The sequence below is a fragment of the Chanos chanos genome, chromosome 5, assembly GCF_902362185.1.
Source record: "Chanos chanos chromosome 5, fChaCha1.1, whole genome shotgun sequence".
Taxonomy (NCBI): Eukaryota; Metazoa; Chordata; class Actinopteri; order Gonorynchiformes; family Chanidae; genus Chanos; species Chanos chanos.
In genome coordinates, this window is record NC_044499.1 from 17,353,519 (window position 1) to 17,381,483 (window position 27,965).

The 27,965-nt window shown below is 38.3% G+C and overlaps 1 protein-coding gene across 1 annotated transcript in view; it reads right to left on the minus strand.

The window, feature by feature from the left end:
• Positions 1–10,017: 10,017 nt before the first annotated feature.
• Positions 10,018–27,965, minus strand: part of ntng1b (netrin g1b) — a 34,799-nt gene continuing 16,851 nt past the window's right edge. The window contains exons 3-6 of the mRNA XM_030774717.1: positions 18,433–18,605; positions 15,478–15,504; positions 15,091–15,135; positions 10,018–10,271 (exon numbers count right to left, since the gene is read on the minus strand). Of these exons, the coding sequence (XP_030630577.1) occupies positions 10,018–10,271; positions 15,091–15,135; positions 15,478–15,504; positions 18,433–18,605 (499 nt within the window). The remainder of the gene's footprint in view (positions 10,272–15,090; positions 15,136–15,477; positions 15,505–18,432; positions 18,606–27,965) is intronic.

Genomic DNA, 27,965 nt, shown 5'->3' on the forward strand with positions numbered 1-27,965 from the left:
CCAGAAATGGACAGCGGTCTGTTATCATTGACTCTTCTCTCAACGGCTGTCCAACTTCAGGAAATGAGAAGGGCGACCTTGAGAAGGTCGTAAGAAGTTGAAGCCTGTCGTGCAAGAACTACAGCCCTTACATCGTTCCTGGCTAGAGGACTAAGCAGTTTTTTTTTTTTTATCAGGGGAACTTGTAAAGAGTCAGAGGCCTGCCTGTGTCCGGAGTCATTTCATCTTAACGGCATTGTGTCGTATTTGCTCTAGACACAGATGTCTCTTCTGCCTCATCCTGTCTCTGTGACCACCCCTTCCTCTCACAAGATATTTAAATTTTAAACACAAGCCACTCTGTTCGTCAGCTCTCGAGAAGCAGGCAGATGGAAAAACCCTTGGCTGGTACATTTTTGTACCCTCCTCACCCATCTTTATGGCTGACGCTGTGATCACCTTGTGTTATTATAGATGACTTTAAGGCTTGGCCTGACTCTGCAAGTCAGGGCTCGGTGAAAATTGGACCTTTGCTGTTATACAGCCCATCCTCCTCTCTCTCTATCTCTCTCTCTCTCTCTCTCTCTCTCTCGATGGCATATATGATCAGCCTGCTAATACCATCCCTCTGCAGATCAGACAGGCAGGCAGGCAGACAGACAGACAGGCAGGCAGACAGACACACAGGCAGACAGACAGACAGTCTATGCTGTTCAGGAGATATCAGTACCCACTGGGTACCTGATGAGACTCATCCCTGTGTGTTTTTTATGCAGAAGATGCCTCAGACGGAAGACCATCAGTGCCCTGTCATCCTTTATAAATCTCATGACTCTCATATGGTCAGGTTAAGAGATGCTCTTTGATTGCTGTTTGTTTTAAAACAATTACCTTTGTTATAAGGTTATATATCGGGTATATATCTTTCTGTCCTGCAGGCTAGTGTAGCCAGTTGGATGTAATTCTTATGAACTGATGCACTTTCTTGTGAACTGTGTCTACGATACTAAAGTCAGCTTATTTCAGATAGCTGTTAAATTGCTAACAAAAAAAATATTTAATCAATAATTGTGTTGTTATGGATACAATTTTCTTATCAGACTGGATTAAACAATAAATATCCCTTTATGCACCACACTCAACCTCAGTCACAGTCAATGATGCTAAACTATCATCTTTTTTTTTTTTTTTTAGTTTTTGTTTTACTTGCAAGTCAGTTATTATATACATGTGGATACTTTATGTTCTGTTCTTTATGTCTGTAAATAAGTCTGTAACTTAATCATATGGTTAAGGATATAATGTTATATATTAGTATATTAGTATATATGGAAAAGAATAAGAATATGAATAGAGCAAACTGGGGAAAAAAAGATACTACATAGTTTCATGTCTTGTTTCTGGTGGCACTAGTCCGTGAAACTTTGTAAATGTTTATTTTTATATTGAACTGAAATCTGTTTGTTGGATTTATATATTTTTTACATGTACATCCACAGAGAGGAAAATAAATATGCTGTACTGATTTTTATTCACAGAATTGATTTTTTTTTTAGCAGTACTGTTTATATTACCCATATAAGAAAGTGTGGAGTCTGTAGTGTGTGAGTTTTGTTTCAGAGCCTCGGCCACTAGATGTCAGCAAACAGAGAACACAAATCACACCTTCAAAGCCATATGTTTCCCAACCAAGAATGAATTCCCATTCTAATGACGTTTAGTGTCTTTGCACCTTTGTTATTGTTAATAAATACATGAACTGTTTATCAGAAAGCATGTTTTGTCAGAAATGTAAGTGTAATGGGGTATATTTTGAAGCCTTCGTCATTGATTTCACTTATTAATCTGAATCTTTAGAAACTAACCCAGGGGAAGTATTCTGTGTGGGTTAAAGCAGAGGGTTACTGTAGTACTGTATAGTAAGTTTTGAGAAGACCTTAGGATAGCTGGTGCATTCTTAGGGCTGATGGCTATGTGTATTTGGAACATGACATGAGTAGCTTTTTAAAGGCTTCACCCCTCTTCAGCTACAGAGAAACTTTGGCTGCCAGCAGGGGTTTTACCAGAGACTTCTCAGGAAGAGAAAATGTGTGAGAGACAGAGTAAGTGAGAGAGAGCAAGAGAGAGAGAGAAAGAGGGAGAGGGGGAGCGAGAGGGAGAAAGAGAGAGGGAGAGAGAGAGAGAGAGAGAGAGAGAGAGACGGAGAAATCTATGATTGCCAGAATGATCCTTCAATCCTGTGACCCCAAAGTGTCACCTCTGGTGTTGAAATAAGAGACAGTGAGAACGAGAGGGTAGGTGTTATATCGGTGTGACTTTCCTCTCGGTGGTGTCTCTACAGATTCATCCTCTGGGTTGGCTTGGACAAGACAAGAGAAGACGGTAATAATAAAAAACCTATTCTTTAATGTGAAAGATCATGCTCCGGAAAGTTTTAATCAACGCCATCAAGCAATTCAACTCCCAGATCAAAGCTGTTTAAAGAAACAAATCCTTCTCGAGCCATTGTGAATTCCCTTGGCTTTGCTTTCTACAGCCTGTCTGTCATCAAAAATGCATCTCTTCAACACTGTCAGCCAGATGATGCACAACAGCTCTGGAGATCTTCAACGCTGTTCTTAAATGTATGACATTTTTCCCTGAGTGAGCCGTACAGCCGCAGACAAGACAAATTTGTGTTGTTTTCACCTAGGTTATTGATTATTTATGTTTTTGTGTCATCTCATACCTCAAATAAATTACTGAAGTGAGATAAGCCAAGCTTTTCTTCGCAGCAATTCTATGAGAAAAAAAAAACCTGTTGAAAAAAATATCATGAGTATTACTAAACATAGAAACAGCTTGGTGATAAATAAACTGTTAAACCTGGGCGGTCTAGAGGAGGAAAAAAATACAGCTTGGTTCTTCAAACCTTGGAGTCTAAGAAAATGGTCTAAAGATGTGCTTTTAATAATTAACAACATTAATAAAAAATAAGTTGCTGGTGTGAACAGACGGGCGCGCGTGAGAGAACGTCTTAGCCTGGTCCTCGGGACTAACCCAAATGACAGCAAAAGTCAAACACACCGATTTAAGCGCGAGTCTGCTGTGAGAATAGGTCTGCGCAAATATAACTTAGGTGAAAACTTTTCCCACAGTTTTCAGCAGTTTCTGTGCTGCTCTTCTTTTATTTTGACAGTTACACTCCCCTGTCTTGAGGGTCAGTGTCAGCGACCATCAGGTGTCAGTTCAAAGTATCAGATATTATTGATCCACCTCTCTCTTTCTCTCTCTCTTTCTCTCTCCCCCGCTTCTCTCTTCCCCCCCCCCCTCTCTCTTAGTTCTCTGACTCTTTTCCCCATCTCTTTCTGTTTCTCCTCCTTTGACTGGTTATCTAAAACCCATCCATTCCCCTGCGTTGGGATGTTTGAGTTTGGTATGCTTTGTTGTTTGTTTGTCTGATTAATTTTTTGGTGCAGTGCAGATGTCTCCCCTCCCAGAACATGTTTTAAGAGAGGATAAATACTTTCATTCAGCCAAAGAAATTTTGGCACCAGTATTTTTTCTTTTTATTAATGGGTCGAGTTGGTCTGATGCATAAATAATTTGTTCCAGGGGGGTTCTCATAGAGAGGAAGGGACGGAGGTGGGACGGGGATTGATAACCAATTTGTGGGATTGGAGGGACTTGCTTTATTGAGTCTCATGCTTAGAAAACAAAACCAGAGTCATGTCAGTCTGTCCTGTGTCCAATATGTGCCAGATTACATTCTTCTGCCAGAGACTGTATGCTATGAAGGTTAGAGAATACAAAACTCTTCTACCATGACAGCAGTTTTCCAATTCCAATACAAACAGTCCATCTAAAAAAAAAGAAAAAAGAAAAAAAAAGATGGTGATAGTATCATTGTTAAGAGGTAATTCTTGATTATTTGATTTTAATGAGGGAATATTTTATCACACAACAACCCTCATTTAAAGGGCATTATGTGTTAAATGTGACCCACCCATCAAGGCCGACGTCCTTGTGTTCGACGGTCAGCGGGATTTGTGCGTAATAAAAACACAGATGGCACCAATGTCCCTTCACACGATAAGTACTGCTCTGCCTTACGCTGTAGCTTTAATGGGATGTGAAGAATAAAGCTTCACAATGGAATGGGCTATTCTGTTTATCATGAAAAACATTAGGACATATGTGATTTCTCAAGGTGATGATCAAACTCTCTAACATATGGAACTTTACTCTTTTTCTTTTTTTTCTTTGCTTTTGACTTTTGCTGATTGCATCACCTCTCAGGGGTTTTGGTTAAGGCGGAACATTTTTTTTTTTTTTGTGAACGAATGTCTGCTCTGTATCACACATTAATGTCTAACAATGGAACAGTTTAACCAGCGGAGTGTCTGTTGATTTCCTCTAATGAGCGTTCAGGTCACACAGCCTACTGCATATTATCTTCACAGCTGTCTTTCAACGCATCTGTTCCAGTTTTTATTTTCTGCTTTTTCTGTCAGTTCTTCCTCTCATATGCACGCAGGCACTACAGGTTCTAAGGCCATGAGCAAAGTGGGATTAAGAGGGTTTCGCGTCTCATAAGGGGAATATTGACTGAGGGAGGCAGACTCTCCCTCCTCTTCGATTCGGTACCATAGATATCCTAATAGAAATCAACCTAAATGGGGTGTTTGTTTGTACTTTGCTTTCTTTAGTTATGTTTATGATTGACCTTACTGTTTTTTTTTTCATTTTTCACTGATCTACTTCAAAACAACATTGTAATGTTCTTGTCTACCTGTTATGGAACTACTAACAATAATAACTAATGGACGCTTCCTGTATCGGTTCAACATGTTGTTAATTTCCCCATGCCTTCATTCATTTTATTGAATTGCCAATCTACAATTCAACATATTATTTATGCAACTGCAGGTCAATGTATACCAAATATGATTACCTGTGTGCTCCATTGCAGTACATAATTTAGCTAATCTTGGTAGGTTGTTATTGCAACTGAGAACTGTGGAGAGAAAGCTTTTGATCCAGTTCAGAATAACATAGTAAAAAATCAGTGTCAGGTCTGTTTTGTGGAAAAATGGCTTTGATAGAACTGTTAGGAGATACATGAACCACTATCACATGTTTGCCAACTCAGGAAAGTTGACTTCGATACCTTGAATTCATATTATGTTTTGTAGAGGTGTTGACCATCGGTCCCTTTGGACCTAACCAATGAACACCCTCTGTAAAAGCACAGCCAATGTTGTCTGGGTGCAATATCTGCAGCTATGTACTGCCAACCCCCCTGCTGTTTATAAACTTCTCGTTTGAAATAACAACCGTGCCCTTGGTTTGAACAGTAAGGTGGTAGGTATGGGAACAAACCTCATGAACAGTGCAGAAACATATGATCATATCTGTGTGTATGATTACATTTCCCTTATAGCAGCAGTGGGGGTGCCAACCAATGAAACATATACAAGTGAGAAGGAGAAAAAAAGAGAAAAAAGCACAACACCGCTTGCTAATGGATTCAGGCCGCAAGCACTCTGCGTAACTGTTGTCAAAGTCCTTCTCGGGTGAGAGGATTTATAATCATGCCCACACCTTTACTTTAAACTGGTAGAGTAATTCTTGCCTCAGTACACTGTAGCTAAATAATCAGTAATGACATATTAAATGTGATAACATTGAAAATGAAAAAAAAAGACTGCACAGTTATGGTTAAATGACAACTATAAATTGTTCTTGCAATGCTACACTCAAAACAATGCCCTTAGTTGTTGCTGAGTGCCTATTTGGCAGACATAGTATACCCTTATCTTGTGCAATACTAGGTGACAGGGTGCCACCAATGCTGACAGTGGCAGAAACCAAAGAGAGGCTCTTGTCTAAATATGTCCCACTAATACCCTCCATGGTCCTGGAAGTGAAATGAAAGGCAAAGCACACTGTCAAACAAAAGATGGAACATTTCCTGAGGACAAAATACAGCACTGGAACCTCTTTGTGAGCACATTTCTGTCCATCTTATCTATGCAGAGAAACAGTTCGGTTTACAAATGCACAGCATGTGCCATGATCAGAAGGATTAAAAAAATGTGGCTGAACACATATTTCCACTCTTTCTCTCTCCCTTACACACGCACACACGCACACACACACACACACACACACACACACACACACACACGCAGGCACGCACGCACACACGCACACACACACACACACGCAGGCACGCACGCACACACGCACAGAAATGAATGGATATATTGGGAATGTATGATTTGTAAAACACCATACTGAATTAGTTTTAATCAGACAAAGTTTTGTTTAGCTGAAGTGATATGTGACTGTATATGGGTGCTTGCGTTGGGACAGTGTTACTGCTGCACATGAATAAGGCATTACCATCCTAGTCCTCTGGGACAGTGTAGCCATTATTCGGAAAGAGACAACATTCCTGGTAACCAGGTCATTCTCAGAGAAGAAAGGAAAAAAATACGCATTTTTCTGCAATGGTGGTAAATACATTTTTGTCCAGCCCTCTGCGCTTTGAAACACTGTACTTGTCCGATCATCTATCAGCAACTTCAGGAAGATCTGAAGTTATACGCTCATGACAGAACAACTTTTCAAACTTTTAAAAATTGCTCAAGAAGTTGAGAAAGCTGCCAAAACTTATCTTATAAAAATGGTTAACGGCCCCAATATATGCAATAAAATGTGCAACACGTTCATCCTCATTGTGTGCTGGGACATTTCGGCCTAGTAACATCGTCAGGGATGGTCTCAGGTGTGTTGCTCTTCACCAAGCACTGCCCACTTGAAAAATGGGACCTTGAGAACATCCATTAGTTTTTAAGCCATTGATAATACCACTACGATATTGCGGAGCACTGCTAAAAGAGTTCTCACAGACTGGGAGGCTAAAAGATTTCTTATGGGAGAGATAGTTCTATGCGGAAATTGTTACAAAGCAAGAAGGTTTTATATATTTTTTTTTTTTTTTGCCAAGCTGAAACACTTATAAATATACATGAAAGTGCATGCTGCTAAGCGCGGTAAATTATTTCCATGTAAAGATGGGGGTATGACATCACTAGTTCTTAATTAGTTTGTGTTCAGCGAATGTTTTCCAACAACACTTTCTCTGCTCTTTCAATGTCTCCAAGTGTTTTCGTAATGACTGTATGAAAAGATGAGTCAAATTAGCTGTGCTAAACATCTCAGATCAAATACATAACATAAAGAGCCCTTCATAAAATTCCAACTCAGTGGGGTGTAAGAGATGGTGAACAACCTGCTTTACACAGTTGTGTCAGGACTGGGGTGTCTGTAAAACTCTGATGAAGATTTGATTCTTGAAGACAGCACCAGAAATAGTCCAAACAGCTTCAGTCCTCTCAGTACTGCGTGATATCAAATGAGATCAAAAAGGCAAATCCATCTAGGAAATAACTGTGAAAAAAAACATGTATCTCCACTAATCCTAAACCTCCATCAGAAAGAAAGCATCAGTGCTAGGAGGAGGTTGTTTTCAATCTCTTCTCAAAATTGATTAATATTCCATCTGACTTAATAAGAATCATTCCTTTTCTGTTTGTTCTTGACTGCATCTAGCCAGGCTTTCCCGTTTTTTTTTTTTTCTTTCCTGTTTCTGGACTGCATCTAGACAGATTCTCTGACATGACAGTTTATACAAACTCCATTTCTTGTTGGTCTTCTCAGATCTGTAACAAGCATTTAAAACCATGACATTTGTTTGGACTCCCCCCCCTTTTTAACCCTGAATTAATTCACCTTTATAACTCTCTTTTGGGAGGGAAGTTATTAAGGACAAGGGCAAAGGGTATTTTGCTCTCTTCAAATATCCCCACCTCTTAATCTCACCAATGTAATCTATTCAGCCTCGAGCCTGCTCTCACAGTATGTCACAGGCTTGAGATGGCTTCATTTCCATTCAAGTACCTTCTGCGAATTTGAAAATGATTGCCATCTCACGGCAGCAAGTCAGGCTACACAGTGAGTGACTCTCTTTTATCCAGATTTTGCCTGCAGCTCTGCCTTCCATATTTGTTTTTTGGATTACATTTGATGACTAGCCTCTGCTGGGCAACTCTCATTACTAGGCCTATACCTTGATTTTCATCTCGTTATTGATAGAAGTATAAATTCTAATGATCTCTCACAGTGGAATTTCTAAAGATTTTTTTTTTTTGGTGTATTTCAATAAAATCACTCAAGTCATAAGGACATTAAAACATTTAACTTGGTCTGATGCTCATTAGAATTCTCTGTGAACAGCTTGATCACTTAAGCTACATTAATTTGATAAATATAGGTATTTAATTGAACATGCTTGTCTAATCCAAGTACTATGTCCTCAGATCTACCACAGACACCTGCATTCTAACAAGTGAACATTTGAAGAGCATCACTATGGAATTCTCTGTATGTTTGCCCCATTCTGAACCAAACTTTACCTTACTTCCAGAAGCATTTTGTGAAGATCTTAATAGTTAGAATAAGCAATGTAGCCTATTACAAATTCCACCAAACTGACCTTACAACTTGTTTCACCACTGCTAACACTTACACATACTCTTTATTCTTCTGCTTTCACTCCTATGGTTTGATAATAAAATATGTATTTTCAGTATTGCAACATTAAATGAAAGCACCACAACAATGATAACCTGATAAACACATGAGATGAAAAGAGCTGTACTCACTGAGGCCAATGAATTCGTGAACTTCAGTGAGCGTAGGGATAAAACCAGATAATTGTTCAATAAGTTTTATGAAAAGAGAGCTCTTGTGACTTTGATGTCTGGAAACTGACAAGCATGCATTAAAAAGAGTTTAAGAGAAAACAGACATTTCAAGTATAGTAGGTAATTTGTCAATATTCTTTAGGGTGAAATACAACAAGACAGCTGCTCAAATTATGGATGTTTTAAGTTTTTCATGACAGATTACTAGGACTACACAAAAAGATATTCATGAATTCTGAATATCTCAGGGTTAAAAAGTGATATTATGACATTAAAGTCATGTAACTGCACATCAAGCGAATGCCTCATACTGCAGCTGAATACACCCCCCCTCCCCCAACTTAGGTTCGTACAGGAAGTTAAGTATGACAAAAACATCAAGGTGATTTTTCACATTTAATCACAAACATAGTCAGCTTTTAAGCAACAGGATTATGTTATGAATGCCCTTTGGTGAAACCTAAACTTTGCAAAATCATATTTGTGTGAAAATGTAAACTCATGTTCTTTTATGTAGCCTACTTTTAGCAATGTAAGGGGGACATGTGCACAACCATAAACTGCAATAATTACAGCTGCCCTTTTCTCAAAGTACGAGGAACAAAAATCATGAAAATATCTTTTTTTGTACAAAATGAAACATGGATGCTTCACTTAATTTACTTTTTCTTTTCTTTTCTTTTCTTTTTCAAAGAAGTGTGTTGAACATTGCATCCTCCTGGAGGAACAAGCAAACAAGTGGAATCACTGGCATATAACTATTGGATCCTTACATGTGGTTAACATCAACCCAATGAACCCTAGGTTTGGACAAAACAGAGCATGGACTTCACAGAGGTGCATTCATGAAACTCAAGTAGGAGAGGAGGGAGTTTTAAGGGTAAAGATGGGAGAGGACTTGGAGAGCTGTTTTGGACATACTTGTTGCTTTTTCCATCTTGAGATCAAATCAGATTATCTCTCCCTGTCTTAGCGCCCCAAATATGTCAAGCCTGCTTTTCTTCCTGAAACAGGTATAAGATGGACACGATTGCTCTCCATATCATTCTCAGTTTGTTTGACTTCAGAGCAACTATTGTTTGTCCGCCCGATTCAACCCATACTCCTTTTGAAAGGCAAACTTTATCTTACAGTCACTTTACATGAAAGTCTTCTCCATGGCTGTTTTCTTAGTCTGCTGAAGGTTCGTGCCCGGGAGCATTTATCCTCAGTGTCATTTTGTCCTTTAGCTGTGGGGAGGAATAGCACCCCTATGGAGTGTTCCTCTTAGGCTTTAGTGCCCCCCTCAGAATGATGTGTAGCCCCAGGTGGCCAGCTGGGATGGGATGAGAGCCAGTGGTAGCAGCAGCAGGAGGGCCTGGCTGGTAAGAGCAGGATGGGGGGTTGCCTGACCAGATGCAGGCTCCTCGCACGTCTCGCCTTGGCAGCGGACCCTCTCGCACAGCACGCCGGTGAAGCCTGGCGGACAGTGGCAACGCTGGTGGAGGTGGCACACACCCCCGTTCTGACAGCGCAACAGCATGTTGTCACAGACTTGAGCTGCGGGAGGAGAACAGGGCAAAACTGAGATAAACACATAGGTCTGTCGTTATTTGGCAACACATTCAGCCAATCGTTTTCCCTCACAGATGACTACCTTATCAGAATAATGATCGGGTAGTTGATTGTGTGAGTGTGTATGATTGTAAGGGAAGATTGCTGTGCAATTTGAGAATACCACGGGGATTTTTGTCCAAAAAAAAAAAAAAGAAAAGAAAGAAAAACAGTAAAATTCCAGTAGTGAAATAGATAATCAGAGGGGCAGTTGGGGTTCGGGGGGAAGAAAAATATTGCTGAGTGACGCACTCCCTCAATATGAGAAGAAAATTGAAAACAGAGTTCTCTCCCCTTGGCAACTGGTGCCGTCATGAAACTTCTCATAAAATGCATATTGCAAGGTTGATACTGTGATGTACTCTCCCACTGAGAGCACCACATCATTTGTCTGTTTGATATGTAAATACGAACGTGGAGGTCAGTCACCATTCAGCAAATCACACTGAGCATCTTTTTGCTGATGCACATTTCAGTGCACATGCAAAGCATTTAATGAAGATTAAAGACTAAATACCAATGAACAGAATTAGACTGTCATCACAACATCCTTTTAAAGCTTGGTATCGTCCTTGAGTAGGCTAAGTATCGATATGCAAATTAATATTAAACATATAAGTGTAGACCTAATCATGAATAATCTATTTCTTTTTGTCTGAGAATGGAGTATGGAGTATGCGTTCCCTATCCCTGTGCAGATGAAAAGTATGATGTCACTTTTTCTGAATCATCTTCATTCGTAATCTCCTTACCTGTAAACAAGATCTGTGATGACAAACAATGATTTACATTGGGCTGTGTTTACTTCCATCACAATGAAAAATATTTGCTTTGGAGAGAGATGGAGAATGAATATTTGCTCAGAGAATTGAATTTAATCGCAAAGACGATTCCTTTCTGTATGAGGATAAATTCACCACAGGTCTCCAGATAACCTGGATAAATGAGCAAATGGAGGAAAAGCAATCACAATTTTAGAGATAATGGTTTGTGAGACAAAATATTGTGTTAAGATGGGATGAGTGGTAGTGCCTAAGAAATGACAGAATCATTTTAACGTTAATGATTCAACCATTCAAACGTTGGAAATCTTGGTAATCAGCTAGTTATTAACTGAGTAACTGAGTAGACATTAATATGAAATGGATCACCTTTCAGTTCCCTTCCTCTGTCCGTTTCGACCATCACAGCCTGTCTGCCTTCTAAAACTTTTGTTCCTGGTCAGTGGTTGCGGAGACATCTAAAAAGCTTACTTTCTTTCAAAGAGTCTTTACTTCAACTTAGAAACAGCTAGCTGTATTTTATGCACACTGCAACTCTAATTTGAATGACAAATCCCTACATCATCCCTTTTCTAACCATGTACCCCTCCAGAAAAGATTGAATTGCAATGATTTATTCTGGTGTGTATTCTTTTGAGAATCCACTTATAAAACATTTGAGGCGATTGTGAAATTTGGAACACTGGAACATTGCTGCAATGAGATCTGTTCTTTTTTTAAGATGATCATCTGTCCAGGTTTGGCAGATTCTCGCAGTATCTGAGACTTGTTTTTAAAGCTTTAGCTCTTGGTAGACTCAGAAGGATTGAAACTCATATTCTCCAGACATTGGAGTTTACTTTCTTGATTGTGTTGGGGATTATTCATGTTTTGAATGGCCCTCAGAGGATCCTGATTTGTGTTATTTCTTGTGGAAGCATCTGCAGTTGTGTTTGGCAGAATTTTTTTTCAAGGGTTCATTTTGAGATGAAGGTGCCATCACTGTACTTCCTTGGACTATGTCACAATATATGCCTGCAGAGAAATGTCCTCTTGGGATCATGGGATTTGTAATGCACGAGTAGTGCACTGTATCAGACATTGCCTTGGCACTTATGTTGTGATTTGGCTTGTGACCTGTGAAAAGACTGAGGTGTGAGCTCTGGCCACTGCCTCTCACTCCCTTGGAGACTTATGAACCACACTGCTCTTAAATTAGATGCTGAGACTTATTTTCACAGGCCAACAGGTCCAGCATCTCCAGACTTGAGCAACAGTGATGCATGCATGGTAACAGATCTATTTGTCCACAGACAGGCTTCAGAAGCTGAGGTTCTAGGGTGACTTATTAATTGCAGAACTTTACTAAATTTGTCAATGCATTTGTGTTACACATTTACAGATATGCATGTAGGCCTATGTATGTATGTATGTAGGTATGTATGTACGTATGTATGTAGGTATGCATGTATGCATGTATGTATGTATCTTGTTGGCTGTAACAGGGTGGCATAACTGAAAAAGGAGCTGGACTTAAGCTCTCTAAAAGCAATGCAGTGACCATCACTGCACGTATAGTCCTAAACAAGCAGTTAATGATAGTGCTATGTCATGCATACATGCTGAGGTCAACAGTCCATTTCCTAACCAATTTAAATATATGCTAGTTCTATATGCTAGATCTAAATTTAGCTGATTTTGTGCATGCCTGGTTAAAGTAACTGTAAAATTATAAAAAGTTAGAGCTAGAGAATACAGTTAAACTTGAACTTAAACTTAACATGAAAGTTACTGATATGGCCCATTAATTTCTGTATTGCAATCAAGCTTTCTGACTTCTGGAGTAACACAATCTCACCATTCATTTTAAAAGTTAACAGGAGCAGCCCGTTTTGTCTTAAATGAAGCCTGTCAAACTGATTCAGTTGTCTCTATGTTTGATGTGCATATTATTTAACATTAAACAGTTTTTTTTTTTTTCAGAATAGCCAAGTTGAACATAATAGCCAAGTTTTAAAACTTCAACATCTTGTGTGCCATGCTGTACGGAAGATTGCTTGATAATATTTTCTTTCATTTTGTGAAGTCTGAGTGATATTTCTGATAGGGAAACTTTGCTTTTTATTTCTCCCGACAAATACTCATCATACACAGATATAAAAGCCTTGAGCTACAGAGGCCCAATATTTGTCATTATACAATGAAGCTGTTCAAATTCAGCTTACAAAGTTCAAACTTATCAGGGCTGAGAGGAGATTCAAAGCATATCTGCTTTATACTGAGGTTTTAATAATGAATCTATAATATTCTCATCAATGTCAGCAACTTATAGTTGCAGCACAGAATTCAAATCCATGTAACAAAATCCCACATTATAAAAACTCAGGGTTTAAGCTCAGGGTGACCTACCTTCTCCTGAGTGTTACCACTCAGGAGAACTTAATTTAGTCATCCATTACTAGACTTATGTCTAGTTGAGCACCTGAGGTTCCATGTCCATCTCTAGAAATTGTGTTTGGTTAAAATAGTGTTTCCTGTAGGCAGTTGACGGCAGCAACATGTTCAGACAAAACCCTTTGGTCTCCATGCACCAAACGTCTGATAGACTGATTTGTCTCCTGCTGCACAAACAACTGTTGGGTCTCACACAATATTGCAGAACTAAATTGAAAAGGGAAAAGTTCTTTCAGGACATTGAATTTTATATACCCATCTCTCATTCAGTAGCTTCTCTTCTAAATATACCGAACATGCTACCATTACCTCCTGCTCTTTATATGCAAAAGTGTTTTAGTAGGTCTCCATTGAAGGTTTCTCCAGCTTTGAGTTCAAAACCCAACTTATCGTTTGCACTTAATCAAACACGCATCAAAATGGAAAAACATGCACTATGATAGCAAGTGCTGAATACTACTTGTCTTATTATGCCCTAAAATCTGTGGTTAGGCTGTGTACTGTGTTCAGGGTACACAGCCTATATGAGACAATATTCAAACTATGTGCTATATAAAACTATATGAAGCTCAGATTTATAGACATAAAATGTTTAAAACATTGAATGAGAGCCGAGTTGTGTATTATTTTCCATACTAGCACTGTGTTGTAAACTTCACATAGGCTCCGTGTTTGAGTGGTTAAATGTAAAGTCTTCCATTTAAATCAGTCTGATGGCAATTTATAGCAGAATATAATTCATTTCAGATAGTATTTGAATGAACTATAATTGAGGTGATACTGTGACTGTACCAGCTGTTTTTTTTTTTTAACCGATAAGTTCCTAGTGTGATACCCACCATGACCAGTTGAAATGTGGTTGTGATTTTCTGGTCACACCAGGTGCCTTGATAAAAACAAATCAGAAATGGACAAATCAAAGCTCTCTAAGCCCAGGGAAGGGTAAACTGATTCGTGGAAGAACTATGTATGCACATTTCCGGGTTAGCTTCTCAATCAGCCACTAATGAAGGTGTCTGAAATCAAGTAAGAGAACTTGAATCAAGCCAGTCTACACTTTTTAATCAGTTATTTAAATACAGGGATGCAATGAAAAACCTGCTGGACTTTTCTGCTAGCTGAGGTCTGGTTGTCTAGGGATACTGCAGCAATGTTAATACAGAGCATTTGCTCAAGGGATTAACAGGAACCTTCCAGAAAATCAGTCTACGTGAACTCTCTGCAGCCTCCCTTTTGTCCTATATCCCCGTTTCCCTGGTGGGTGAGTGCAGACGGGACGCAGCCGCATGAGTACTTTGGGTAATTAAAATGGAGGGATTAATCAAAGATAACTGAAACTGAAAAGTCTCTATCTATTGTTGTCTGTTTATTGTTGCTCATACCTAGCGGGCTTTGTCTATGTGGTGTGGGTGGTAGACAAGTGAGATTACCCCTCCGAAGATCATATGCCTCTATGAAGTAGGCAAAACGACCATGAGTGTTTTTCCCCCATTTCATTTCAATAATGAATGGTGAAAATCAGCCTTTTCATTTTATAGCAAATATCTTACCTTGATTTCGGTTGGCAACCCCAAGGGATGAGGCATTTGGTCGAACTGTAGGAAGGTGAGAGACATCTTTGATTACAAAAGGTCTGATCCATAAGCATATCAGAGCGATGTTGTGTATACACATGGCAAATTGCGACAGAAAACTCTGGCCTCATAGCTACCAGATTGTACACGCTTTATAAGTTATCCAATTAATCCAATGGACAAACATTTCGCCTCAACAGAAAAACACTAGAAACAAAGTACAAATGAACTGGTTGTTCTGTTTAAAGTGTGTGTGACCTCTGTGTGTGTTACTGTTGTCTTGAAACCATAAGACTGAAGAGGTTTACAAAATTTGATTAAATGCACTAGTTTCATTTTGTTTGTCTTGTTGGAATTACTTACCAGCTGGGCCAACATTGCTGGGAATACCTGCCAAGAGAAAGGGCATACAGATAAAGATTTACATACATTTAAAAATGATATTAGGCCAATTTTTCTTGAAGCAAGCTAAGCACTTAATGAAGGTAATTTAGTTCCCTTTCTTTCCTTTGAGAGAACCAGAGACACTGCTGCATTTGGTGAACCAGAAATTACTGCTCTCTTCGATATGGAAAAGACTCTTTTTTACATATTCAATCATCACAGAAGGGAAAATTTTAGTCATTCATAATTCACATAACTCTGATCAATTGGTGCAGCTGTGCTTGTCATCAACCAATATGAGAACAGACGAGCATCAGCACCATTGATAAAATAGCAATGACGAACAAGTGCATACATATCTAAACATATTGTAACATATGCTTTAGATTTGTCCACTGTTTTTTTTTTTCAGGAACTACAATCAAGAGAAGCATATTGTCACTTTTCCCCTTTGATCATGATTCCTTCTCAACATGACAAGTCCATGTTCCTATCACAACATGACAAGTCTGAAATTCCAAAGAAACCTTTTTCACACGTTGCAGAGAAAAGGTGTTTTACCTAGCAAGTGCCCAGCAGACACTCAGCTATATCTTTTACTCAAGAAACAACGTTTGATTCACATGATAAAATATGTGTATTAGGACGTGTCTTGATTTTTACCACAGTAGTGTTCTATTTGCAAAAATTTGAGACAACAGTTAACGGTGGAGTATCAAACATTGAAAGAGATGTAATATTTTCTACACCCTTTAGGGAAGCCATGATGGACATTTTCAGTTCAGACTTCATAGAGCAATGTGTAACTTACTCTTGCGTAAATGAGAGAAAATCATGCCAACGCAAAAAGGATGATGCATGAAATGGTCACTAAGGGCATGGAAATGTTTCAGATTAATATACCTGGCACAACACAGGGACATAGAGGCATCCTGAGTGGGTTTTTTCCCCCAAGTTCATCTCCTTGGTTATTTACCAGTGTTACATAGGAACTGGCAAACTCATTACAAATTCTTCTCGACGGAGTTAAGAATGACAGTGCCAGGGAAGAGACAACTGTGGACAGCTGGCAGACAAGCTCTTTTTGCATTGATTAAAACAACGCATCTCTTATTCAGCACAGCATTACCAACCACACATAATTCTTTACAGCTCATGCACCTGTTCACACCACATGGAGAGATGCCTCCTCAGGTAATCCTTCATTCCTTGTTTGCTCTGCTTAACCAAACTGAAAAATGAGATGATCGAAATGCTGTCTGGCTTTGCATGAATCCTCCCTCTAAAGTTTAACCACCTTACAGTGCTTCGTACATCAGTGATAGTTACTGCAGGTCAAAATTCCTGAAAATAAATGACATTATTCACATTTAAATTGTTCAGTGTTATTCACATTTGTCTCTGTTTGACTGTACTTGATCATGAAGGCAGAAGAATCAAAGAAATGACTAAAAGCTGTACTGAAAAAAAAAGGAGAAATAGAAATCACTGTGCTGCGGATCTTCACAGTATAAAACATTAAAATTTGACGTTAAAGATGCACATGTGAGGTGCGACGCAGCGGGATACATTTGTTCTCACAGACTGTGCCGCCCTGAATAAGGCAGCTCAGGCTACAGGCAAGACAGGGATTTCATTTCCTGTTGAATTATTAGACAGAAGGTCATATACAGCTTTACTTCTTCATATATTAGAGCCTGCCTGCCATGTGTCTCAAATAAGGAGATAAATTGCACACATGATTAAAGCAGATGACTTGATGACAGATGAAAGCTATTAAACCATAATTAAATTCTGCACTTTCAGCAAATTTGTATTTTTATGGGAGCCATATGTTTAATATCCTCATTCGAAACATGATGCACATTCTGAAAGTGGCATATGATAAGAATAATGCACATTTGTATGAGGAAAAGAAGGTAATTCAACAGCAGAAAGGTAGAAAGGTATTCATTTCTTACATGCAGGACTAGTCTAATATTGTGACTTTGATTTCATATGCATGACTGTTGTATTATACGTTTCCACCAAACAAGTGCTAATATTACGTGTGATATCTTTCATCCTTAGTTTCTCTGCTTGACTGCAGGATGTGTCCCTGTATTTGGTTTTTAATAATAGGCTGTCAATCTGATACCCTGCCCGAGCATTATGAAGACCTTCATAACAGGAGATCAACAGGGGAAAATCAAACTATATTAAACCCGCACAGGCACACACAATATACCGAGACTGAACACACATATGAACATATATCAACGTAAAATGGTTGCAAAGGCAATACATGCAAAGACATGTAACAGATACATGAAGGCGTAATAAACACTGACAGCTCTTACAGCGTTACAAAGCAAACATTGCCTTTCCTTCTCACTTTGTCTTGGGCTGTAAATTGTCCTATGGCTCTACTTCTCTCTCTGTTTCTCTCTATTAAGCATATGGCATGTGCTTCACAGCAGTGCCGTGCTTTTGAGCAAACCTTGCACTGAGAGGGCCAGAGGGCTGTCTTTCCACCATCTGGACAGGACCTCGCCTCACGAGGTTCCTGAGCCAGAGTTACAGGCTACATTAGATTTATTAAGGCAATGAGCCCCCTGCCTCGGATTGAGGATTCAACAGATGTGACAGCACTCTATGCCATGATGAGTACCTGGATAACAGAGAGGAAAACTTAAACCTCTCAGAATTTGATAAAAAAAAAAAAAACACCATTTAAATCAAGTGTGTTCATTTTGGAATCATTCGGTTATTAGACTGCAAACTGTATTGAAAGCCTAATTGTTTAATGTACTTTTCTTAGGTGGTGTTCTGACAGTCAAAGCATATTTGAAAGTCAAGGACTCTTAGTGGAGATTTGGTTTGTGTGTTTTTAGAAGGTAGGGTGTTGAAACCGTGACTCCTGTAGACAAGAGGGTGTGTGGGACATTTACTTACAGATATTTGCAGTGCCTTTGGGGATTGGCAGGTAGGATCCCATACTCCAAGCTCTGCCGTGGTAGTGCCTCTTACAGCGCCCACAGTCTGGCCCCGTGGTGTTGTGTTCACACTCACAGGCCAGCTTTCCTTTGTCATACACACAGCTATTGGCATGAAGATTACACCTGCACCTGCCAGAGTGTAAAAAAAAGTCTAAATGTCAACCCTGTCCAATTCTCTAACATTCCATCTGTAAAACCAAAAAAAAAAAAATAATCCATGTTATTGTCTGGCTTTGACAATTTCTTTCCTGTGCTGATATGTTTTCTGCCTTCTGTGTTAGGTTATATTTTGTGGTAGATCTATTACACATACAGGTCTTTAACACAGACTGCCCACTACGGTGGTTAAAAGAACTTTCTTCTTCCATTTAAAAACTGGGCTCATTTGAAAATGCTCCTGTGGAGAAATCCAATAGTAGCTAAGGTCACATCTGTAGCACAAAAGCAAAATGAAAAGCTACCAATGGTTGCTTTAACATTGGGGGGGGGGGAAATGAAAGAAATAAAAAGTCTGTGGACACCAAACTGAGTCTTTCTTCAAAGTTTCTCTGATGTCTGCTGAGGAGAGCTTTTGACAGAGAGCCATTCTAGACTGGGAATATTTATCATTATGCTTCAAACAGGGCAAACTGGTGAAAACTAATATTTCAATTGGAGTTAAGTAAACTATTCTGGTGAACAAAGATTCTGGACTTATTCTTGTGGAGAAGGATGACTATTGTAATGAATAATGAAAGTTGTTTTTGGTATTTTATCCTTACACGTGTCATCTGGACCCATATTAGTTTGTACATTGTTAAACTGTCTGCCAAAAGGCAAGTGAAAAGAGAGACATCATCAGAATAGCGTTTGACTGATTACCGGAGCTGCCATCTGAGATGTGAGGTTTCACTTTCCATTTCCATTCTAAATATAATTTGGAGTCATTGATTTTGTTGCCAGGAGGCAAAAGGTCACATTTGTGTTGTATATCTGTGACCTCTAACTCCCTTTCTGATAGGGGGTGGAGAATGGAATCATTGACCATCTATGATATGCAACTCTTCTCAGGGGACAGTGTGTATGGTATGATATCAAGCTTTTTTCTTCTTTTTTATTGGTGCTTCCAAAGTAGGATCTTTCACTTTGTAAGTCATAGTTTTACATATGAAGCCACACTCAAATACCCCTCCCCCACCCCTCATCCCCAACTACTCCCTCCATCTCCCCCAGCAATTCCAGGCCTCTTCCACACACAGTGAACTCCAGACAGACACATTACAGAAACTATCAGAAATCCATTCGTTCTAACTGACTTCCTGTCTATTGTGACATTACTCTTAAATTCTTAATAAATGTGGGAGAGAGGGCAAAACAAAAGGTCCTTATGTTTATTATGGTAAAGTTACATCTATTTACAGTAGGTTCACACTGCCCTAGATTACCTTGTTCTTTCCTGAACACTCCCTGACACCAGTGTGAGTTGGCTTTGTTTGTTGTTACTGGTATTCACAATGATGGTTGAGATGGAGTCCGAAGAGTGGTTAAGAAAGGTTTTGATGATTCACTTTAGTTCTTACCACTAAAATAAGCACTGCTGTACACAACTATGATCTGCTTCTTACTATGTTAAGAGCTTTTGTTTGATTTTAAAGTGCACTTGGCTAAAGTGAAATGAAAAAAAGGGGAAAAAAAAGTTGTAAGTGCACATATTCTACTCCCTCTCTGGAGTATTTTCGAATGTAGTCAATTAAAAAATCTGCCATGTTTCTAATCTCTATCCAAACCCCAACCATTTAGATGGGAAATTCCCTAAAGTGATATGCTTTGAGATCTGACCCTTGGGTTAATTAAAAACCAGCTGAAACTGGATCATCAAGCTCAAGTCACGCAGTTAAGTGTATTCATGGCTGAACGGCTAGGGATGCGCCAAGGGAAGAGATGCTTTTGCCGTCGGCATTGTCATATTGAAATCAGAGGGCCAGTGAATGTCATTCTTCTGCCTGCACTGGGAGAACTTCTGGCACGACGATGGCTAGAGCAGGAGATGAGATGAGAATCCATTTAATAAGGCTTTATTGGCCCTTTTCTCCTGACTCTTCCACTGTTGGCCTTTCCTTTTAACTTTGAGTGGCAATGCTTAGTGATGCATTCAACTTCATACAAGACTCTCTGAGATATTAATTGTGAGTGTATTTTTTTTTTTTTGCTTTGTTCTGTGTTGTCTAAGGGTTTTTTTTTTTTTTTTGCTTTGGGCTCTGTGTAAAGTGTCATTAAGTGTCAGATAGAGGTTGAAACTCATATTCATAAATTTACCCACTTTGGGATTCATGCACCGTCTGTGTGGATGACTGAGACATAAAGTCTTGAGTGTGAGTATATTACTTTTCCAAGGGACGTCTAAGTTAAAAAAAAAAAACCCAAATTGATGCAATACTGTACAAATCGTTCTTACGCATCCCCCCCCCACATACACTCATCTCTTTCTTACTCCTACGTTTCTACAGAGCAACACAAACATCCTCTGAAATTGCCCCCCCCCTCCCCCACCCCTACATAGGAAGTAGAGGCTAGACTTTCATGTTGGTTCCTCATTCTATATTTTGCCTGACCTTGGTTTCTTTCTGAATGTTGACAAACACTGTTGACAGCCTGCTTCCATCTGTAGTGCATTTTTTTTTCTATTTGAACATGACAGCCCCTGCAATCCCTGATTTCCTTTCTGCCATATACTACCTACTTCAAATGGTGAGCATGAAACCTGTTTATCTATGACCCTATGCCAAAAGGGAAGTAACACAAACTTTTTGGGACATTTTAGAAGTAAATCCCATTATCCTTGCAAAGGTCAGCACAGCTCTGAGAGTAGCCTCTTAGTCGTATAATACTACACCTCATTAGATGTCTCAGAAAAAAAGAAAAAAAAAGGTTGTTGGAAAAAAGTTAAAACTGCTGTGGATTAGGTTTCATAAGTAGACTTTCCCTGCAAAATAAAATGACGGGCTGTTCTGCTGGAGGGATAGATTTATTTTATTCTAATGTTTTAGATAAGAATGTCTTGATGCTTCATTTATAGTTTTCTTTATCATGACTGTAATTATTTTACATGAAACATGATTAAGTTAGAAATTTAGGGGGGAAAAAAAACATTTACAAATTAACGACTGAAACCAGAGAAGCCAACGGTGGTGTTTCAAAGCTTCGAATCACATTTGAGCACAACATGTGGGTATGGTAGCTAATTACTCAAAAATTAGCTTTTTTCACTGAGCTTAAATAGCATCCAGTTTTATAAATGAATGTTTATTGCAGCTTCATTATAGTCCTGCTGTTTGCTATCTTTTCTGTTCCCATTGTTTACAGATGCCTGAAGCTATGAAGGGATCATGTAGTAGTTACATCATCATAATGGCTGCAATATGAGCTATTACAATGAACTACTGTTTAATACTGTATCACATTTCACAGGGCAGCAGCTATAAAAAAAAATCTTATCTGAACTACTAAAACATGAAGTTCCTGCCGAACACTAATGATAAGTTGCTTCATTTTTACCAGACCACTGGATTACCGCCATACCGCATAATCAAGACACAAATGTAACCTACAAACAAACAGGCCAAAAAAAGAAAAGAAAAAAAAAATCAAAGGCCCAGCACAGACAGAAAGGATCTCAGAGGATATTGAAATATTGGGTAAACCTGTAACTTCTGGAAGGAAAAGTCTTAGGTCTGTTGTAGCTGATTGACCTCAAAAACCCTCCATCACCTTGAGGGTGAGAGAAATCTTCTTTGATGTCTTTGGAAAGAGTGGAGGAGCCATAGCACTGAATGTAAACTATAGTACAGGCACAGAGACACCTGACAGGAATCTCATCAGAACCGGAGCTTTTGAGCCGTTCTCCACATCGGGCTTCAATACATGAGGGATGACAGAAGATGGAACTTCAGACATGGCCTTACTTTTCTGATCGCCCAGATCTCCACACTTCTCTGAACCTCACAAAAAACTGCAACACTTCAGTGGCAAGGTGCAGGTGTGATGTGGCCACTGAGAGAGAGTGTGTGCATGTTAGGGGTTGAAAGGGTTTGGGGGGGGGGGGGGGGGTATAATGATGAGGATAACTTTGATTAGGGGGCAGTGGTGGACGTGGGATCCTGGGGTAGGGGAGGGTGACAGAGATAACTGACTAGTATTTACAGCTCTGAAACTTTGATGAACTTTTTAGGATCAGTCATATTATCTCTTTTACTTATATATATATATATATATATATATATATATATATATATATATGTATGTATGTATGTATGTATGTATATATGTGTGTGTGTGTGTGTGTGTATGTGTGTGTGTGTGTATATATATATATATATATATATATATATTATCATACACACACACAAAGACACACATACATATATACATATACATATATATATATATATATATATATATATATACACACACACACACACACACACACACACACACACACACACATACATACATACATACATACATACATACATATATATATATATATATATATATATATATATATATATATATATATATATATATGTGTGTGTGTGTGTGTGTGTGTGTGTGTATGATAATATACAGATATGTGTATGAGATAACATATATGATAATAGCCTATATATACATATACATATGAGATAACATGACTGATCCTGTATATACATGTAAAGCATGCGCATCACAATAATTTCTATCATTTAGCTAAATGCACAAATTTCAATATGCAGTCTTTCAACTACTGTAAAAAATCCACTATCAAAGACTAAGAGACTGAACTGAAATGAGCATAAGACTTGTTCCCTATTCCAGTCATAGCCACATATGTGTGAGTGTTCACTGAGGAAGCATCCTGTGTGTAGCCTGCCCCTTCCATGGTACACTTCTGATATGCTCTTTGCTTTGGGTGCGTGGGGGCTTTAATAACGACCTTCAGAAGTCAGCGCTGCATTACTGTCTGTCGTGATGGTCTGGAAATGAGAAGTTCTATTAGGCCAATTTACTCACTTGTCTGGGTGGAATGTAATACATCTCAGGCAAATTGTTTATGTCTTACCTCGAAATGTAGTCGACCCCAGCGGGGATCTCCAAATTTCCGGGGAAATATTAGGAATTCATCAAGACATAATTCCCCTACGCCGATTATTCCGCTGTGGGGAAATCTGATTTGAATTTGTGGTGCTCCAGCAGGCTTTGCTGGAAGCTATCCCCACATGTTTGTTTCAGTGACAAAACCTATTTATGGAAGTTGTACATTCAACTCCATGTATGGTATGGTGATGAGGGCCACTTCTCCTTCATGCCTTCATCAAATACAACCTCAACCTAATCCTCAAAGTCTTGAAACCCATTTAAATCATGGGAACGGGGGATGCTACAGAAGGACAAAGAGATTGTAAAACCATGTGCAAATAGGTTGCACAGTAGCTTACATGTTGATAAGGCAAGAGATGGAATTGGCTCTACTTAGCATCTCAGACAGTCAGAATAATATGATCTTGTCATGGAGAGAGGAATTTATGACAAAAAAGAGCATATATTTCCTTGAAGACTTATTCCATCCACTGACATGTTTGTGACATGAATTGTCTCCTGGGGTTACTATATTAGCAAAGACTGCCATGGCCTTAAAGCTGTGATGAGTATTAACAATACTGTGGCATTTTTTGGGAGGGCAGAATATGACAGTATTCATGTTTGTTGCTTTACCTCCAGAGTGTATTTATGTTATTGTTGTTTATTTTTCTCCACATTCTCATTTATTATTTACTTCTAAATTGAAGCTTAATGATGCACCTGAGCAAATGATTGGCGAAAAACACGGTGCCATGTTTCACAAATCTGTTCATATCAGGGAGTTGATATCCACTGTCCTCTCTAGTGTATAATATGCAGATTGAAACACAGTGTTCCGCAGTGTGTTGGAATGATGTTAATTTGAAATTAAATCTGTCAGTCAAAGAAATTCAAGCAGATTAGTGACTCATATGGAGCTTAAGATTCTTTTTACTGTGTGCACAGAGTTGAACAGACACACAGTGTTGTAAAACAACAAACACTCATTACATGAGTCATATTTAAGGATTCACACTTTTTGTTGTCATAGAAAATGTCAGTGTTTGTACATGGAAATGGAAATTTTCTAATTTGGAAACGTTCTACTTTTCTACTTCGTTTACACTGAACATCAAGGATCTGTTGTTCTTGGTGAGTACAAAGCACTGAAACACTGTGACTTCACTCTGATTTGAAATGTTTGGAAAATAATTACAAATTGCTTCTTCTGTTTAGGCAAAACAAAGAAACAAACAAAGAAACAAACAAAAAAAAAACCCCAACAACTTTTATTTATTTTGGTCATGTTTAATTTCACCATGGTCCACAGCAGCCGATGGTCCCTTCACACTTGTGCTTATGGGTAATTAAATTACCATCAATCTCTGATGGTCGTCATAAGACGAGAAAACAGAGAGTAACATAAACGACAGAATAATAAAGGGTTGTCCTCAGATGCTATAATCAGTGTAGCACAATGTCTTCCATAGAAAGTTAGTTGTAATAAATTGAGAAGGTTAATACAGAAATTTTTAAATGGGAGAAATACCTAATTTGGTTTGAAAAAAAATATCTGAATGAAGTTTACCCAAAAATTACCAAGTGCAAAATAACAGTTTGACACAGTTGATGTATTAAATATTCATGCACAAAAGATTTAAATATACGATCAGTATTGCTTCTAAATTACAGTTGTACTGTATTTATGATTGTTTTGACTAATTTTCCAGAGAAGAAGTATTTTTCAACTGCGTCAAAATTTTTGGGATACAACTTGTGTCAAACAAGGTTGATACATCATGCAAAGAGTCACCGCAGCTGTAGGCCATCAGAAATTATTGTCATGGAAGTATCAGTCTATCGAATATAAAGCTTGGAGAAAAAAAAATCCATATCACACAATTCTGCAAAGCAAAAGTGATTCATATCAAAACAAACAGTGTCACTGGCTCTTTTGGTTATGAATATTTCTTTGTAATCTTCACTGTCATCTTTACTGGAAGCAAGCACTCCTTGTATCTTAAGTATTCTACAAATGTTTTAAAAGCTACATTCCTTTTGATTAAAACAATATAAAGCTCTGAATAGGGCAGGTATTTTTTTTTATATTTGCCTGTTACATAATTTATATCATCATAAATATGATTAAAATTAAACACTTCATAATGTTAGCCTCCTCAGTTTGTCATTGAATATTGCAGATATTGCAAATGAATCAGTTGTTGTTCACTCTTTGTGTAGCCAGTGTGCTTTATGATGGTGAAATGAATCAGTGAAAGGCCATTGTTGAGAGTGATACAAAAAAACTGGGCTAAAATAGGCAGATTCCCATGTGTAAAGACCATTTCTACTTTGATTTGTATTATTGGATGGCTATGTAAATCGAGTGACTAATTGGATCATCAAGGGTTTTAATAGAAACAACTCAGAAAAACAAACAAACAGACAAACAAAAACATCTTGTGGGAAAAAATAATTCAAAAATACTTTTACTGGAGTATTTTTGAGAAGTACTGTTGTACTCGTTTTCCTGGATGAATGGTTTTAAGTCAGTTTTATGTTTGATGTGAATAAAATTGAGTAGACTTTACATTGCTGTCATGGGATGCATTTGAATCTGTCATGTTCGGTATATATTTCCCTCCTCTGAATTTCACTGAGGGTTGAACTCAGGTTGCTGAGGTAAAAGGTTATGGAAATGGTAAAACATGAGAGTTCATTTTTAAATGCCAGAGAGGGAATCGAGGATAAATAGAGCTATTGAACAGTTAGGAAGATTTTTCCTGGAGACGTGAGGAAGTAGGTACTGAACCTAGTGCTCTTTGAAGTGTAAGGCTCTCATTTTAACTATGCATCATCTGGGAGAGACGAGAGACAGCTGGGAGTAAAGAAAGCCAAAATGGTGTCACGCTGCAAAAAGATTTCAGCAGAGACCTAAAATAATCTGCGTAAGTAAATGTGTGAGAGGGTGTAGAAATGGTAGAACAAATTGCACCAGTTTGTTACTTATGGTTATCCCCCAGAGCAAACTGATATGTTGATAAGCATGGAATGTTGTTATATATGGATTATCTGCCTTCCATTCCCATGCCCTTTCATAACCCCATAGACAATCCCACTAAAATGAACTTGATCCCTCTAAGAACTATGAAATGACTGTGATATCACAAGAGTTTGGAGATAACTGTTAACTTCAGGGTACACACACAAACACACACACGCACACACATACACACATATAGTAACAATAATTAAAACAAAGTAAGCCATTCTGGGTCAGTCCCTTCACTATATGGTGTTTCAAAAAAGTAAGTTGCTTAGACTGAAGAAAAAATCTCTTCTCACCACACTTCAAGCCCCATTCAAGTGAATAACTTAATAAATCTTACCTTGGTTAGATATCTTACATATTGATTTTATTTTCTTTCTCCAAACATGTTTTTAGGTGGAAAATTGAATTTAAAACCCAGAGGCAGGGTGTAAAATTGGAGAAAGTAGCTTATTTTACCCGACCCTTCATTTGCTGCAACACTTGATGTATGGTAAAATAAGACCTCTGCCTTATGGCTGCATGAGGTGAAGTGGAAACCAAGATTTCTACTCTGTCCTTTGCCGAAAGATATCTAGTTAACGTTAAAAAAAAAACAAAACCACCAAACAAACAAAATAAAAGAATTTGTAACTTAGAATGCTTTAACTTACTTAAAGTTCAAATAATATAGTTATTTGTAACTAATTATAACTTGTTATAACTAAAAGAAATAGACTTCTAAGTATACACTGAATACACGGTGCTGTTTTAACAGTTAATTTAACTTGTCGAGTTATTACAGAAGTTCCTTAATGGGCTCAACAAGCTAATACTTCAAAAATGATAGCTGATATATTTTTTCCTAAGATAATGACTACTGCGGCTAATAAATAAACTTACATCTCAAAGAGGAGATGGAGAGGATCCTCCATAGCAACCCTGAGTCACCTCAGCTTCCAGCCGTTCATATCGTCCTCTTTTAGATCAAAAGAAAAACAACGGCAGCCCCAGATCCTTTCATTAGTTTCTGAAGGCAGCTGTTTAGCTCCTCTTAGCTCTGATTAGCATTCTAAAACCGAGGAAGCGTGGAGCAGACAGAGTCATTTTACATCAACAGGTTTAATTTGTTGTTTGCTGTCATTTTACATAAGCAGTCATAATTCATCATTTGCAGTCAGTTGATTAATGCCACCATATGAATTGTTTTATGACCTAAGGCCCCTCTTGTTTACGATTGGTTGTCATTGTTATTGGTGGTGGTAGCAGTTACCACAACATTATTGCAATATTTGTGGGAAGTATTTCTGAGAACATCCTTTGTTTAGGCCATTATCTTAACACATCTTTTATTATTGTAACTGGGTTGTTTTCTGGCACAGATC